The sequence below is a fragment of the Bos javanicus genome, chromosome 16 (genome assembly GCF_032452875.1).
Source record: "Bos javanicus breed banteng chromosome 16, ARS-OSU_banteng_1.0, whole genome shotgun sequence".
Lineage (NCBI taxonomy): Eukaryota > Metazoa > Chordata > Mammalia > Artiodactyla > Bovidae > Bos > Bos javanicus.
Window position 1 is genome coordinate 46,434,883 of NC_083883.1, and position 15,410 is coordinate 46,450,292.

A 15,410-nucleotide genomic window follows, 5' to 3' on the forward strand; every position below is an offset into this window, starting at 1 on the left:
GAAAATAGAGTCTAAGAATAAGCTGCTTAGTGGGGTTTGGAGAGGGGCCCAGGCCAGGGCCTTGGGGAGCATCAGCTGGTTGCAGAGGAGAGAACCAGGCACCCCGAACTTCCACTCACCTCTTCCAGGGACGGGGTTACTTAAAGGTGTCCCAGGGCCCTTGGCCAGATGTGAGCCCCATCCCCTCGGTTCTAAAACTGCAGGATCAAACCACCTGGGTTTATGCTTTTTGCAAACACAGGCCCAGCCAAGGCCATCTAAACACACAGCATCTCCTCCCCACACTCAGCAGAGCCCTGGCAGTCTCCACAGGACCCGAGGTGGCCAGGAGTGACAGTTCCCAGAGGCCTTCCAGAAATGGTCTCCAGGGTAAACTGGCTGCTTGACTGCTTCTAGCCTGGAAGAGGCCCCACTGCTCCCCAAAGTCACGGCTGGCCCGCCCCAGACCACCCTGGGATCCTGGTGCAAGCAACCTGTGGAAATTTGCTCTGAATCTGAACGTCTGGGAGAAGAAATGGTGAAACTGGTAGCTCCCTGAGCGCCTTGAGTAAAGGAAGTGACTGTTGCACCTCCTGGGACCCTTGCTGCTCCCTCCCCGCAGGGGAGGCTCTTTCCCCTTCCTTAGCCTGGCTGCAGCCTGCTCAAGCTGGCTATCTCAGCGGAAGAGACACTGCCTCCGGGAAACCTTCCTGAACACCGGGCTGGATGCAGTTCTCCTGATGTTTCCCGTGACACTTCATTCATTCACGCAATCATCCCTAAGACAGACAGGAACTGTGGCCCGCAATCTGCCAGCCTGTGCTAGGCGGGGGGGGGGGGGGGGCAGGCACACAAGGCCTGTGCCCCCCCTAGAGCTCACAGTGAGGGGCGGGGGGGGGGTGGAGGCCCCAAGTCTGGGGGAAGCGATGCAGCGCCCGCAACCCCAGGGGCTGCGCTCCCCAAAGTCGGCTTGGAGCGGGTAGATGCCGGTGGCTGCGGTTCTTCCCGGTTCTCCCCCTCCCCCGTTTCCACGCGCCGTCTCCGCTTGGATGGCTGTGTCCTGCTGAGATTTGGGGGACGCGGAGCCCCTGCGCAGATGACCCCCTGCGGGGACGATCGCCTCCCACCCACTCTGGCTGCCCAGACAAAGGCTGCGCCCCAGCTGCGGCCGCTGAGCGCGTGGATTCCGTGTCAGCGTCCCCCACCCAGTCTTCAGTTTGGCAAGCCAATCGATATTTTAAACAAATGAAAGCTGAAATTCTCTTCCCAAACAACTCTTCCTTTCTGGGATGGGGGAGGGGCAAAGAGTGCCCCCAGGATCGCGAGCTGGGCAACAGACGCAGGGCGGGGGCTGGGACCAGAAGAAACTCGCGCATCCAGAGGCGGCCGCCGACACGGGAGCGCGCATCCCTGGCCGCGCGTCCCCGCTCTCTCCCCGCAGCGGGCGAGGGCCTAGCGGTGCCGCAGTCCGCGGGGCGGGCGCGGGCGCAGCTTGCCCGCCGCTTCGCGCAGGGCCACTGCATTGCAGCTGCGCCGGGCGTGCAAGAGTGCGTGTGTGCATGCGTGTGTGTGCGACTGTGTGTGTGCACGCAGCCGCGCCCCAGTTTGCCAGGCGCTGCTGTCCCCGCACCCCCTCCCGTTCCGCCGCCGCCCCTCCCTCTCGCCGCAGCGCGCGCGCCCGCACGTCCCCGCGGCTTTAACTGCGAATTTGCCGGGTAACCGTGGGGGCGGGAGGGACTGAGCCGAGGAGCTGCGGAACCCGAGGGGAGGGGAGCCGAGAGGAAGGCTTCAGACAGCCTGGCCGCTGCGGCATCTTCTGCGACACACTTATCCACTGCCGGGTCATAGGGTTGGCCAGAGCCCTGGGGACCCCCACCCTCTGGGCTGTCCCAGTCGTCCTCTCTGCACTGAGAGGATTATGTCCCCGGCGCTGAGGCTGCCCCCCGACCCCCCGCCCTCGGTATTATTTATCAGGCTGGATAAATGCGGGTGGCTAAGTCACTCGTATTCATTGAAGGGGGCGGAGGACTGGAAGGACGTTTTATTCCTCTACCCTGGCAAGGTGGGAGGTCTCGTGGTTCCTGTGCTCTGGACCCCTTTCGCCTCCCACTATTGAAAGGATGCCTGGTCAAGCCTAAAAGGAAGGAGATCCACGGGGTCCTTCCAGGCCCCCATCTACTCTCTGTCTGGGGGTGGTCCTGCCTTCTCCCCACCCCACCTCCTGTCATCTCTCCTGTGTATTCTGCCAGGGGCTGGGGGATGTTTATTTCAACCGGAGGCCTAGGGAGGTCAGAGCTCCAAGTCCCTGCAAAGGGGGCTGCTGAGGAGCAGTGTCCAGCTTGGCCAAGGACTCAGGGGTGTGCTTCTCATGGAGCAGTTAAGGTGGCTTCCCTTCCCCATGGTTCCTGTCATAGCGTCTTCTCCTGCAGGCACCCTCCTGGATAGCTGGCTCTCTGTCTCCCCTCCCCACGCCGGGAGGCCGGAGGTGGGGGGTGGGGCAGCTGATATTTCCTGTGCTTCCAGGTGAGGCTCTGCTTGGCTGGACTTGGTTCTTGGAAGTGCTCCATCTCCCATGCAGGTCCCACACTGACTGGTCCCAGCATCCTTCAGTCACCCTGGAGAGGTGACCTGGTCACTGAGGGAGAGCCAGGGCTCTGCAGACTTCCCTGTTCCCTTTCCCATTTGTTCTGCAAAACTGAAACCGGATTTCCTGAACGGGAGCCCCTGGTCACCCTGCCCTTCTCTGTTACATCCTGCGGGTCATCCGGCTGGCTGCAGCCTTGGCCAGGGTGGCTGCCAAGGCCAGCCTGGTGCTCCCAGGCAGCCACTGCCAGGCGCAGATGCCTGCTGACCCAAAGCCACCTCCGGGAACAGCTCAGAGGGTTCAGTGGCCGGGATGGCTGCCAGGCACCCTGTCCCTTCTGGGGCCAGGGCTGCGATGAGGCTGAGGTTTACACCCTGGGTGGCTCAGGAAGGCTGCCAAGGCATGTACCCGTGCCCAGAGATCCTCCAGCGGCCAGCAGCAAAGGGAGGTCTGAGAGGGGAGAAGGCAAAGGGCTACTGTGGATAGGAAAGGGGAGCTTAAGGAACTGACCCTACAGAGGGCCCTGGGTGAGCTTAGCCGAGACCTAACACCTTGGGTTGGCATGGTCTCCAGCAAGGGATCCCACAGACAGGCATCTCTGCAGCTGCCCTGATACAAATGGCAGGTTCAGTCATCCTTTCCATTCTGTCTCTGTCCAGAGCAGACCATCAACTCAGCCCTCCAGCCAATTTCGGAGCTTCCCTTGGGCATGTCCATGCATGGAAGGGCAGTCTCTGACCTTAGCACCCTCCTCCCCAACACCCCGCCACCCCTGTTGAGCAGGGCAGCTGCTCTTAGAGAAGCAGCCTCAGCCATCACATCCAGCCTCCTCCCTTGGAGCCACTGGGGGCTCCCTGGCCCTCCACCCTCAGTCCTGATGGTGATCCTGAGCTTGTGTCAGATGCTCTACAGGACAGTGCATGCTCAGTTGCTCAGTCGTGTCAAACTCTTTTCCAGCCCCATGGACTGTAGCCTGCCAGGCTCCTCTGTCCATGGAATTTTTCAGGCAAGAATACTGGAATGAGTTGCTCTTTCCTACTCCAGAATATCTTCCAGACCCAGGGATTGAACCTGTGTCTCCTGCGTTGGCAGGCGGGTTCTTTACCACTGTGCCACCTGGGAAGCCCGTATAGGGCAGAAGCCGAAGTGAAAATAGCTTAGAGGCAGGAGTGATGGGTGGGGAAGAGTTTCCATAAGAAGGTTTGGCTTATGGTCTCTAAAAGGCAGAAGCACTGGACACACAGCCCCGAAGTCCAGCCTTGGAATCAGAAAGAAGCCCATCGCGGGCTGCCTTCCCCCGGCCTCGCCTCTGAGAGGCTCAGGGCTTGGCGCTGGCCTCCAGGAGCCCCTCTGCTTCCAGGAACTGCCCTGGGTGGGTGGCGATGGGGTGGTAGAGGATGCTTCGACCTGGCTGCTCCGGGGCTGTTGAGAGAGGCTTAGCAACTTGGGGGTTTGTCTGGCTGCCAGATCCCCTGGCAGGCCCTGGGCCCAAGCTCACAGACTCACTGTGTTCCAGGGAAAGGCCGAGATTAAGGTGAGTCTCACCAGGTGAGACTTGGGCCCCGAGCAGAAGTCAGGACACCTGGGTGCTTCCTCCTTTCTCACACCTTGTGCACAGGGTTCCCGGGTGTCCCTCTGCCTTGGGCCTTGGTAAGGTGACCCGAACGCCCTTCTTACCGTCCAGTGACAGCCAGTCGTGCTGGGAGGACGGGAGTGTGGGCAGGGCCCGAGCTTTGTACTCAAACACCACCGAGTTGGAGATGATCTGGTTGTTGAAGGCAACTTGTAGGGTCACAAGACCAGTGTCGTGGGCTGAAAGCAAAAGAAAGACCAGTCAGGGTGGGGGTTGGGGGGGGTGTGGACCTCCCCCCACCCACCTTGTGTACCACCCCAGGGACTGGAGGAGCCTCTTCCGTCTGCTCCTCATGGATTAGCCCTGCCTGGGCCTGCTCATTCCTCGAGGCCAAAATGCAGTGCTGCTTCTACTAGAAGGCTTCTCTAGGGGCTGGACTCAGCCATTGCCCCTTGATCACTCTAGTTTGTCACTGCCTGTTTGCTCCCCTGCCCTGTCGGGAGGACAGGGACTGGGAGCTTTGTATAGATTTGTTGAATGAATGAGTGAATGGTCCTCCACTCCACCGCATGCCTGATTGAGTCCTCCCCCTCCAGTCCATCCTGGGGGGAGAGGTTGGGTTCATGTCCAGCATTTCCTTTGTGCTTATTTCTGTTTCGTCCTTTCCTGCAAGCAAGTCCTGACTCACTTAGCATGGCCTGCGTTGTATTTTCAGAAGTTCTGCCTCCCTGATGGAGGCAAGGGCTTCGTCTGTGCCTGTTACTCTGAGTCCAGTGGGGGCTGGGCTGGGGTCTGGCAGGAAGCTTGTACCTCCCTCTCAATGCCTGGACAGCAAACTTTGGAAAGACAGGCCCTTATGGGCCTCAGCAGCTGTTCTGACTCCAGCACAGGGCCCAATGAAAACTTCTGGTTGAGTAACCCATGGGATGTTCTCACTGTCTCCCGGCCTTGGGCAGAGACCTGCTTTGTTTCTGGGGAAGAGGCTGCTATTGAAGTCTTGGGGACCGGGTCGGGGGCTGTGCGGGCTGCTCCGGCCCACCAGGCCTCATCCCCCGACCCCAACTGGGAGACAGCAGGGTTCTGTGCTCTCTGCCCTGCTTGTCTGGAACCAGCGATCGGGGCCTCCCCAGGACAGGTTTCCAGGGAGGACGCACCCAGGGATCATGTTACTGTTTGGGCTCTTGGTTTTCCGAAGCTTAGCCTGGAGGAAGCTATCCAAGTCAGCTGCTCCTGGGGGCAGAGGAAGGCTCTGGCTTCTCTAGGAGGACGGGTGGTGTAGGCTCACTTCCCGTGGGAAAACCAACTCATCCACTTGTGACGTCTCTCCATCTCAGGTGGAGGTGTTACATCATTGTTCCCAGAGTGGGTCTTCAGGAAGTCATTGCCCCAGGATGACCTGCAGGCTTATTGTCCCCCTGTGCTTTCTGCCCTGGTGTGGCTCCTCAGATCCAGGTCACAAGCTGGCTCTGTGGTGGGTGGGTGGGTGGGGAGGCGGTGTCCTGCAGGACCTCCTGCCGTGCCTCTCTGGGCAGGGAGCCCCAGCCAAGTCCAGGCTCCAACTACATCCCCGGGGAAGACCTCCGAGCTTGTGGTCACTCGCCTTCCCTGGTGATTTGCCTGGCTCACCAACAGGAGGGCAGGGCATCAGCGTGCGTCCATCTGAGCCCGCTCAGCTCTGCTCGTCTGAACACACCTTGCTGGCCCTGGGGAGTTCAAGGATTCCCTGCACCAGATGTTCCAGCCGGAAGGTCCTCCCCCGCCGCTGCTCATCTTCCACCATCTCCTGGCACATGCACAGCCTGCAGTGATGCTGGAATGGTGGCAGATCCAAAGGTGCCCCGTCTGTCCCCAGAGAGATGCAACAGAGAGCACCTGTCACCGTCTCCTGGGTCTCAGCCCAGCGGTCCCACACACACAGGCCCATCACTCAGGGTATTTCCTGGAGTCTCTTTCCTTCCCCTGCATTCAGTCCATTAGTGACTCCTGGGTCCATTGACTTCTCTCCATCTCAACAGCCACCATGCCAGCCCAGGCTGCCATCACTTCTTCCTTCCCAGATGCCTGGACTCCTGCATTAGCCTCCTGCTGAGGGCAACCTCAGAACACCCGAGACCTACCTGTCCCTGCTGGGATGGTGTCGGGGGGCCACACTTGGGAGCCCCCACAGGACACAGGTGGGAGTGTGTTCCCCAGGAGAGCCTTCCTCCTTAAGTTGGGAAGGATTACCCCTCTGCTGCTTCCTGTGGTTTCTCTGCTTCTTTCTATGCTCCTACAATCCATTCTTCCACACACCCAGAATAATCTTTAATTTTTTAAAAAAGGTTTTTTGTTCTCTGTTTGGCAGTGGTGGGTCTCAGTTGTGGCACGTGGGTCTGCGTTGCGTCATGGGGGATCTTTTGTTGCAGCGTGTGGACTCTCTGATTGTGGCTCACAGGCTCAGTAGTTGCGGCACGCAGGCTTAGTTGTCCTACGGCATGTGGGATCTTAGTTCCCCGACCAGGGCTTGAACCCATGTCCCCTGGATTTCAAGGTGGATTCTTAACCATTAGACTTCCAAGGAAGTCCCCACCCAGAATCATCTTTCAAAGACATAATTTTGGTCAGGCTGCTGCTGCTACTGCTGCTAAGTCACTTCAGTTGTGTCTGACTCTGTGTGACCCCATAGACAGCAGCCCACCAGGCTCCCCTGTCCCTGGGATTCTCCAGGCAAGAACACTGGAGTGGGTGGCCATTTCCTTCTCCAATGCATGAAAGTGAAAAGTGAAAGTGAAGTCGCTCAGTCGTGTCCGACTCTTTGCGACCCCAGGGACTGCAGCCCACCAGGCTCCTCCGTCCATGGGATTTTCCAGGCGAGAGGACTAGAGTGGGGTGCCATTGCCTTCTCCCCACTTAAAACAAGTGGCTTCCATTGCAGATAAAACCAAATCAGACTCCTTCTTATGACTCAGAAGGTGGGACATGATCTGGACCCTGCCATCTTCTCCACCCTAGCTGTCTCCCACCTTTGTATTTCTCTAACTTACCCAACCTGTTCCTGCCTCAGGGCCTTTGCACCTCCTTTGCCCACAGTCCGGAGGCTTTTCTCCTACTCTTCCCAGGTTTGGGAGCATCTCATCATTCAGGTTCCAGCCTAATGCCCCAGCCTATGGGAGGCCTTCCCTCATCAGTCTGTCCAAAGGAACCTCCCTTACTGCATTACCATCTTCTAGTGTCCTGGTATCATTTTCTCCAGTTACCCTGGTTATGTCTTTGTTTCCTTTTTTTTTTTTGTCTTCTACAATAGAACGTAAGTTCCAGGAGAGATGGAAGCTGGTCTGTTCTGATCTCTTTATGTCCAGGGTCATGGTCAGTGCCTGGACTGTTATAGTCTCTCAATACGTGTATGTTGAATGAATTGCTTAGAAAACACAGTGCACTCGCTCATCTTTTTTTTTTTTTTCCAAATGATGGGAGGAGAGAGGATATGCAGGGGGAACATGGTTTTTTGTTTCGTTTTGTTTTTTGGCTGTGCTGGGTCTTCATTACTGCGTGGGCTTTTTCTAGTTGCCGTGAGAGGGGGCTGCTCTTCCTTGTGATGGGTGGGCTTCTCATTGTGGCAACTTCTCTTATTGCAGACCACGGGCTCTAAGAGTTTCAGTTGTTCCAGCACTCAAGCTTCAGTAGTTGTGGCTCCCAGGCCCAAGAGCACAGGCTCAGTAGTTGTGGTGCGTGGGCTTATTTGCTCCTTGGCATGTGGAATCTTCCAGGATCAGGGATTGAACCAAGTCTCCTGCATTGGCAGGCAGATTCTTTACCACTGAGGGAAGCCCTGCTCATCTCATTTTGAACTTCATTTTGCCTTTGGTGCCTCCAAGGACACCAGGAGAGAGTGCCAAAGAATTGATGCCTTAGAACTGTGGTGTTGGAGAAGACTCTTGAGAGTCCCTTGGACAGCAAGGAGATCAAACTAGTCAATCCTAAAGAAGATCAGTCCTGAATATTCATTGGAAGGACAGATGTTGAAACTGAAGTTCCAATACTTTGGCCACCTGATGGGAAGAACTGACTCACTGGAAAAGACCCTGATGCTGGGAAAGATTGAAGGCGGGAGGAGAAGGGGACGACAGAGGACGAGATGGTTGGATGGCATCATGGACGTGAGTTTGAGCAAGTTCCAGAAGTTGGTGATGGACAGGGAAGCCTGGTGTGCTGCAGTCCATGGGGTCGCAAGGATTTGGACACGACTGAGCGACTGAACTGAAGTGACTGACTCCAAGGACCCCAGCATGGGGCTGTCTGAAAGTCCCATAACAAGTCTTCTTGTTGCTGGCAGCGGGGGTTGGCTGGGAGGGGAGGGTTCTTCGTCTTCTCCTGAGCCTGGGCTGCCCCTTCCTAAGTCTCAAGCCCTCTTTCATTGCTGCTTCACTTCGGCTTAGTGGCCTGACTTGGTTGTCTCCCTCCTGACCTTGGAACGTTCCTGGAATCTCACAGGAGGGAGTTTTCGTGCCTGTGTCTTCTGCAGCCAGTGATGGAAGGGGAGCAAGAACCGTATTCTTGGTCAGGGTCAAGTCCCTCCATCCGTGCTGCCTGGGCACGTGCAGCAGGCCTTTGGGCAGGGGCAATTTGCACCCCCTGTGCCCCCTTCTCCCACACTACTTCCTCAGGTGGCCTGGCTTGTGCTCACAAGCCTCTGAGGCCTTCTTGTCAGCAAGGCCAGTTTGGTTCTCCTTTCAAGTATCCTTCATTTAAGATCAGCTCCAATTTTCCTGAGCCTCTGGGAGACCCAGGGCAGAGGTCCTCAAGCAATCAGCATCATCCCCCAAGCCAGGGTGTGGCTTGTTTGCATGACCGACTCCTTCCTGACTGAGAGTTCCGTGGGGTCAAGGTCAGGGTTAGGGGTCTTAGCCTCTATTCCAGGTGCATACCAGTTCCTGGCAAACTGCTTGATGAATGAATGAGTGCAAAAGCCAGGGCTGTTTTACAGAGTGACATGTTTCCATTTGGGCCTCAAAAGAGGATGTCCAAATGGGACCCCCCTCTTTGTGGTTAGGGGTAGAACAGGGCGGGTCCCCTGGCTCTCAAGACTGTCTGAGCCTCCCTGGGCCCAAGATGCAGGATGCTAGGGGAGCCTGAGCCACTGGGACACATAGTGGCCTAGGCAGACTCTCCTGCAAGCTGGCTGCTCTGAGGACCCAGAGATGCTCTGGGTCCAGGAGAATTGCCTGTGAGACCTAAACAGCAATGGACCCCTCTCCCCAGTCCCCTACCCGCTGCCGAGGACAGAAAGAGCAAGGCCTCACTCATGAGAAGCTTCATGAATTGAGCCAGTGAGCCTGAAGCTTCCTGGACCTGCCCTCCTCTCAGTCCCTCTGCCATCTGGCCGGTGGTTTTTAGAGATGCAGAAGAGGGGGCTCAAGAGGTCAACCCCTGGGCTCAAGCCACCAGATGGTAACTGGCTGATCTGGGATGCGTGATGTGACTGCTCCAGTGCCCCGGGGTTTGCCAGGTCCTGGCCTGGGACACCATCCAGAGGGCACACAAAGGCCGGTCTTTTTTTTTTTTTTCCGGAGGGGTCAGATAACTCAGGACAGACAAGGTCTGGGTCCTCAGCCAGGCAAGAACCAGGTACAGGAAGTGGCATCTATTTATAGGTCAGGCCAGTGCCATTCCAGCAGCAGGTGATAAGTGGGTAGGTCAATAACACGCTGCCCCCTCCCCCTCTCTAGCCAGCAGAGGTTGGGGGCTGCATTAGCGACAAGCAGCCCTGAGCTTTGATAGGCTGGCCCAGCCTGGCTGAAGTCCAGATGGCTGTGCTCCAGCCCCAGGAGGGCTGCTGGGAGCCTGGGAGCAGCAGGACCGAGTGGGAGCCAGCCAGGCCGCCCGTGGGGGAAGGGCCAGCAAGGGAGGCCGCCAGGGGCAGCAGCCCTGGCTCCCTGGGTGTTTGTGGTGAAGAGGTTGCTGTATTCAAGTGGAAGCTGAGCCAGTGAGCCCAGCCCTGCAGCAGGGCATTCTGCTCTGATGGGCTTTGTGGGGAGATGGAGAGAGAAGAATGTTCCTGTCAGCTCGGGAGCCCCAGGTTGGGGGTATGGTGGGGGCGAGGCAGACGTCTAGGGTGGCCAGAGGTTCAAGCTGGACCACCCCAGGTGAACCAGGCCCCTGGCACAGACCAGTTCTACTCCTGACTTGGGGACCCCCGCCCCCACTTCTCTTCCCCCCAACCCTTAGCTCCACAGGGAGCTGTCTCTTTCTCTCTCTCTCTCCCCTTTTGTAGTCACCTTGGCTTCAGATGACATGGAGTGGGACTCTTCACCCTCACCACCCACCTCCTCCTCTGCCTCTCTGTCCAGCATCTGGGCCAGATGGACAGGTCATCCCTGGGACTAATGGTATCTGGGAAGCGTAGGTCGAGAGGTCACACCAGCACCAGCCCAGGGAACAGAAAACCATGAGCAGATTCGAGTAGATATCCACCCCCTTTCTGTGACATGCCAGGCACTTTTCGAGCCCCAGGGGGCACATGGTGACCAAAAAAGACACAGACTGTGTCCTCCTGGACCCACAGGCCAGTGGGGAGGTAGTGATGACCAGAGGTCAAGGGCAGGTTGACCAGACAGGGACACCAAGCTACATGGACGATGATGAGCCCCGCCAGAGCGAGAGGGAGAAGGCCAGAGGCATGGGAAGAGCACATGGGGGGCGGGGCACCGTCCCCAAAAATGGAAGGAAACCTCGTGCCTGCACCTTCTGGCCACGGGGTGGCTGGAATCACCGATGTATAAAAGGAGTTTGTGCGGATTAGTCTCAGTTTGACGCCCCCTCCCCGGTGGCCTGCTGGGTCTTCTCCCTCCCTCTCTGACCTGCTCTGTGTCCCAGGGGACTGGCCCTGTGGCCTGCATGGCCTGGGCTCTCTTGTTCTTGTGACTTCTGCTTGGCTTGGGCCATGGGAGAGAGCTGCTCTGTGGCCCCAACACCAGATGTAGCTCCTGTCTGGACCCCTCCACCCACCGTGCTCTCACCAGCTCCCATCACCCTTCAGGTGTAGACTGGTTAGAGCTTCCTGCTGTGGCCAGTCCTGGGTGTGCCCACCTGGCTTGCAGGTTGACTAAATAGTCCTCCGTCAAGTTCTCTTCAAAACCCAGCCCACCTCACCTGTGCCCCCGTCTCACTGACGTTCTAATAGCTGATCTGGGACTCACTTCTTCACAGCGCAGGAAACTGAGGTCCAGAGAAATGACACAACGTGCCCCAGGTCACCCTCCTCGCCCGCTGACCCAGAGCCCAGCGCTCCGGGGCCCCTGTGGCCTCTGCGGACAGGCAGCCTTCTCTCTTACCTGGGCAGTAGCAGCGCAGCACGCCGGGCTGAATCAAGGACGCAGGCACCGAGATCTGGTCAAACAGGCAGCTGTAATTATTGCTGGCTTCTTGCCAAGGGCCTGTGATGAGAACCTTCACTCCTCCCTGGAGGGAACAGAGGCCGGCAGGGGGCGGGGGTCAGCCACCGGGGGACAGGGGCCTCCGTGGTTGCACGGCTCAGATGGCGGGCCACACCCCCAGCCCACGTGCTTGTGGAACATGCAGGCTCCCCATTCCCATAAGCCCTACTTTATTTGTTTCTAAGCTTTTGTTTTGTGTTGGGGTCTAGCCCATTAACAATGCTGTGATAGTTTCAGGCGCACAGCAAAGGGACTCAGCCATACACATACATGGACCCCTTCTCCCCCAAACTCCCCTCCCATCAGGCTGCCACTTGACACTGAGCAGAATTCCCAGTGCTACATAATAAGACCTTGTTATCCATCTTAAATGATACAGATGAACTTATTTACAAAACAGAAACAGACTCACAGACTTAGAGATCTAACCTATGGTTGCCAGGGGGTGTGAATGGGGGGAAGGGAGAGTTAGGGGGTTTGGAATCCACATAAAGCCCACATTTGAGAACCACTGTCTCAGGACTGTGGGAAGAGAAAGGCCCCAGTTCTCCTCCCCCTGGTGTGCAGGGGCCCCAAGACGCCCTTTGCCTTTCACAGCTGGCATCCCGCAGGGGATGGCAGTTCTGACCCCTGACCCCCTCCCGGAAGTGGAACTTCCAGCTCTAGCCAGAAGGGAGCACGGTCTGTTAAACCGTTCCCCTCAGGATGCACCTGAGAAACTGGCTGGGGGCACCTATGGAAGGCAGTGGAGGGGAGGGAGGGGCGTTCTCTTTCATCCACTTGTGGACAGACTGTGGGAACTCTGAGCTGTGGAAACAGGCCTGGGCATCTCAGTGGCCCCCCAGGGAGTGGACATGGTGGTGGCGAGGATGAGGGGAGACCCAGGAGGCCCAGGGTGTGGGGAGAGCCAGGGAGGCGGATGCAGATGGCGATGGGAAAGATATTGGAAGGAGCGCTCCGAATGGGAGGGGCTCAGAGGTCGCTCTGGGCTGGACGGCAGGCTTCCTGCTGGGGGCTGGGGACTGGATGAGACTGTGCATGGCCTCCTGACTCTGGGTTGAGCCACGGAGGGCACCCCTCTGTGCCGCCTGCACAGCCTGCAGCCCCCGACTGTGTGTGCACATCGTACACGCAGCCCTGATGTGCTTGCAGCCTGGCTGAGCGGCAGCTGCTCTCACAGGGCGGGGGTGGGGCAGGGGGAGGGAGGAAGGGGGATGGCGGAGGGTGGCTCAGATGACCTTGCTCAGCTCCAGAGGAGAGGGCCCCAGAGGCGCCCAGGCGCAGGAAGGTGCAGGAAAGGGATCAGCACTCCCTGACCGCCTGCTGGAACCAGCCAGGGCAGCCACTCACGGTGGCCTGATGTCTCCGTGCCCTGGGCAGTCCTGTTTTATTGTTTGAGCTTAGTGATTAATAGCACACTGTCCTGCCTGATGTGGGCAACATGGTGTAGGTGCCCCACTCAGGGCTCAGATTGCGGTCACTGAGTCGGAGAGGCTTGCCCTGGGGGTGCAGAGGGTGAGGTGGCTGGCCTCTAGGGCTCCCCCGGCTCTCCTAGGGTGGGCGAACCCAGGCTCCAGCCGTCTTGCCCAGCAGGGGGCCAAGAGCTGCCCAGGACGGGGTGGAGGGCACCACCTAGTGTCCAGGCAGGAGAAGTCAGGAGGCGCCCCTGCTGGAGACCTGGGTGCTGGAGGGCCGGTGAGGAGCGCCTCACTTCTCCAGGCCAGAGAGGCCAGACCCCAGCTCTCCTGCTGCTCCGAATGCCAGCGAGACACTCTCTCCTGCTCACAGACCCGTTCTTGGGCGATCTGTCCTTGGTACTGGCCCATCCATGCTCCCAGCCTCAACACGGCACTTGCTTTGGAGGCTCCCCACAAGGTTTCTGGAAGCAGACCTGGTGCAGGACTGGCCTTGGGCGTCCGTAGTGAGAGGCTTAGAGGTGGGTCCCCCATGGGCCAGCACAGAAAGGAGATTCCCCCCTGGAAGGGGCTCTCCCAGACTGGAAGGGGCTCTCTGAGACTGGAAGGCATTTTCCGTGTGATCTTAGATGGGCCTTCCTTCCTCTACCTGGAATGGCTAGGAAAATCAGCTTCCTGCTAGACAACCAAAGTTTAGAGGGCAGTAGAGAGACCTCCAGAGAAGGCAATGGAACCCCACTCCAGTACTCTTGCCTGGAAAATCCCATGGACGGAGGAGCCTGGTAGGCTGCAGTCCATGGGGTCGCTAAGGGTCGGACTCGACTGAGTGACTTCACTTTCACTTTTCACTTTCATGTATTGGAGAAGGAAATGGCAACCCACTCCAGTGTTCTTGCCTGGAGAATCCCAGGGACGGGGGAGCCTGGTGGGCTGCCGTCTATGGGGTCGCACAGAGTCGGACATGACTGAAGTGACTTAGCAGCAGCAGCAGCAGAGAGACCTCAGGACCAAGAGCCAAATGCAGGAGGCCTGCCCCTGCCCTCCAGTAGCTGTGTGTCCTCAGGCAAGTGGCCCACCCTCTCTGGGTGGCATTTGAACTCTAGGCACGCTCTGGCCTTAACTGTCTTTGGTTCTGACATATAGCCCCAAGGAGAGGTTTGGAGTTCTGTCAGTGGGGCGGGGCTGGGGCCACATCCATGGGTCCCTGGGGCTGGGAGTGGGTGCCTGCCTGGGAGTTGTGCCACATGACTCGGAGAACCTAACTTTGGGGTGCCTGGGAGCACCTGAGACCAGGTCGGGGTACAGTGGTCCCTGGATCCTGGGTAGTGGAAGTGCAGTGGCTTCAAGAGGCCACAGACAGTTACTCTGTGAGAAAAAAGGAAAAAAAAAAAAAACACAACAATAACCCCAATCAATAGCTGCTAGCATGAAGCCAGGGCTGCTGTGAGGAACAAAGGACTGCAGAGATTACTGGAGAACATCAGGCCCTTCTCCATGGAAACTGCCACGGGAGGGGCTCAGCATCCATCCCGTTCAGGAGGGGGTTTCCATGGCAACATCGCCTGGCTGGGCTGAATCACTGTGACGCGGGCACCTGATGGCTCTAATTGCAGACTCCTGTGCCTGGTGCGGCAGGAGCGTCAGTGGAGGGAGATGACGCAGAAGGGCTTGGGGGAGGAGAGGCAGCAACACATGCTACCTGCAGTCTCTGTGCCCCTGGAGCCCTGAGATAAAGGCTCTGGATTTCTGATGCACCTAGGGAGGGTCCTGGAGCCTGAGGGAACGTGTGTGTGTGTGTGTGTGTGTGTGTGTGTGTGTGTGTGTCAGGTGAATAGGTGGACACGGCAGAGGGGAAACGGGAGCAACCTGTGTGGAAGCGGAGGGACACTCCAAGAAGAGAGAGCAAGATAGCCCTAGCCTTAGCATCCCTGTGAAGTAGGTGCCTATGCACACTCAAGTTTTAGAGCCGGGTGAGGGCACTGAGCCACTGACCTCATATTTACAGGTGGGGAAGCATCCCCAGGCCTAGGTCTTGCTGCAGAGCCCTCCACAAGCTTGGCAGAGCCTGACTAGAATGGGGCTCCTGACACAGGTGGAAGCGGGCTTCTTCCTGGTGGAGAAGGGGTGAGGGCGAGGGGAACCCTGCTAGCTGATGGGGGGTGCTCTGATGGGAGGGGGAAGGGGCACGGGGGGAAGATGCTGTCTCCTGCAGGAGAACCCAGGAGGGGCAGTCACTGTTGCTGGACCCGGCAGAGGGAGGAAGTGGCTGCGGATCCGCTGGGGCCTCTGCAAGAGGCCTCCCCAAGCCACCACATAGGGCTCCAAAGCGCCTGGCTGGGTGGCATCTGCCCATTTCCCAAATCAAATTGAGTCTGAGCTGCTTTTGTTTCTGGGTAGCTGGAAGCAGCGAGAGCTTCTGCAAAAGCAGGCTGGCTGCTGCCTCCTGG

At 58.1% G+C, this 15,410-nt stretch overlaps 1 protein-coding gene across 4 annotated transcripts in view; it reads right to left on the reverse strand.

Annotated features, from left to right (window-relative positions):
- The window catches only part of CAMTA1 (calmodulin binding transcription activator 1), a 992,196-nt gene that overhangs the window by 79,261 nt on the left and 897,525 nt on the right, over window positions 1–15,410 (reverse strand). For all 4 annotated transcript variants that reach the window (XM_061382858.1, XM_061382860.1, XM_061382864.1 and 1 more), the window contains 2 exons: window positions 11,447–11,573; window positions 4,241–4,375 (listed from right to left, as the gene is read on the reverse strand). In XM_061382858.1, coding sequence (XP_061238842.1) covers window positions 4,241–4,375; window positions 11,447–11,573 — 262 coding nt within the window. The remainder of the gene's footprint in view (window positions 1–4,240; window positions 4,376–11,446; window positions 11,574–15,410) is intronic.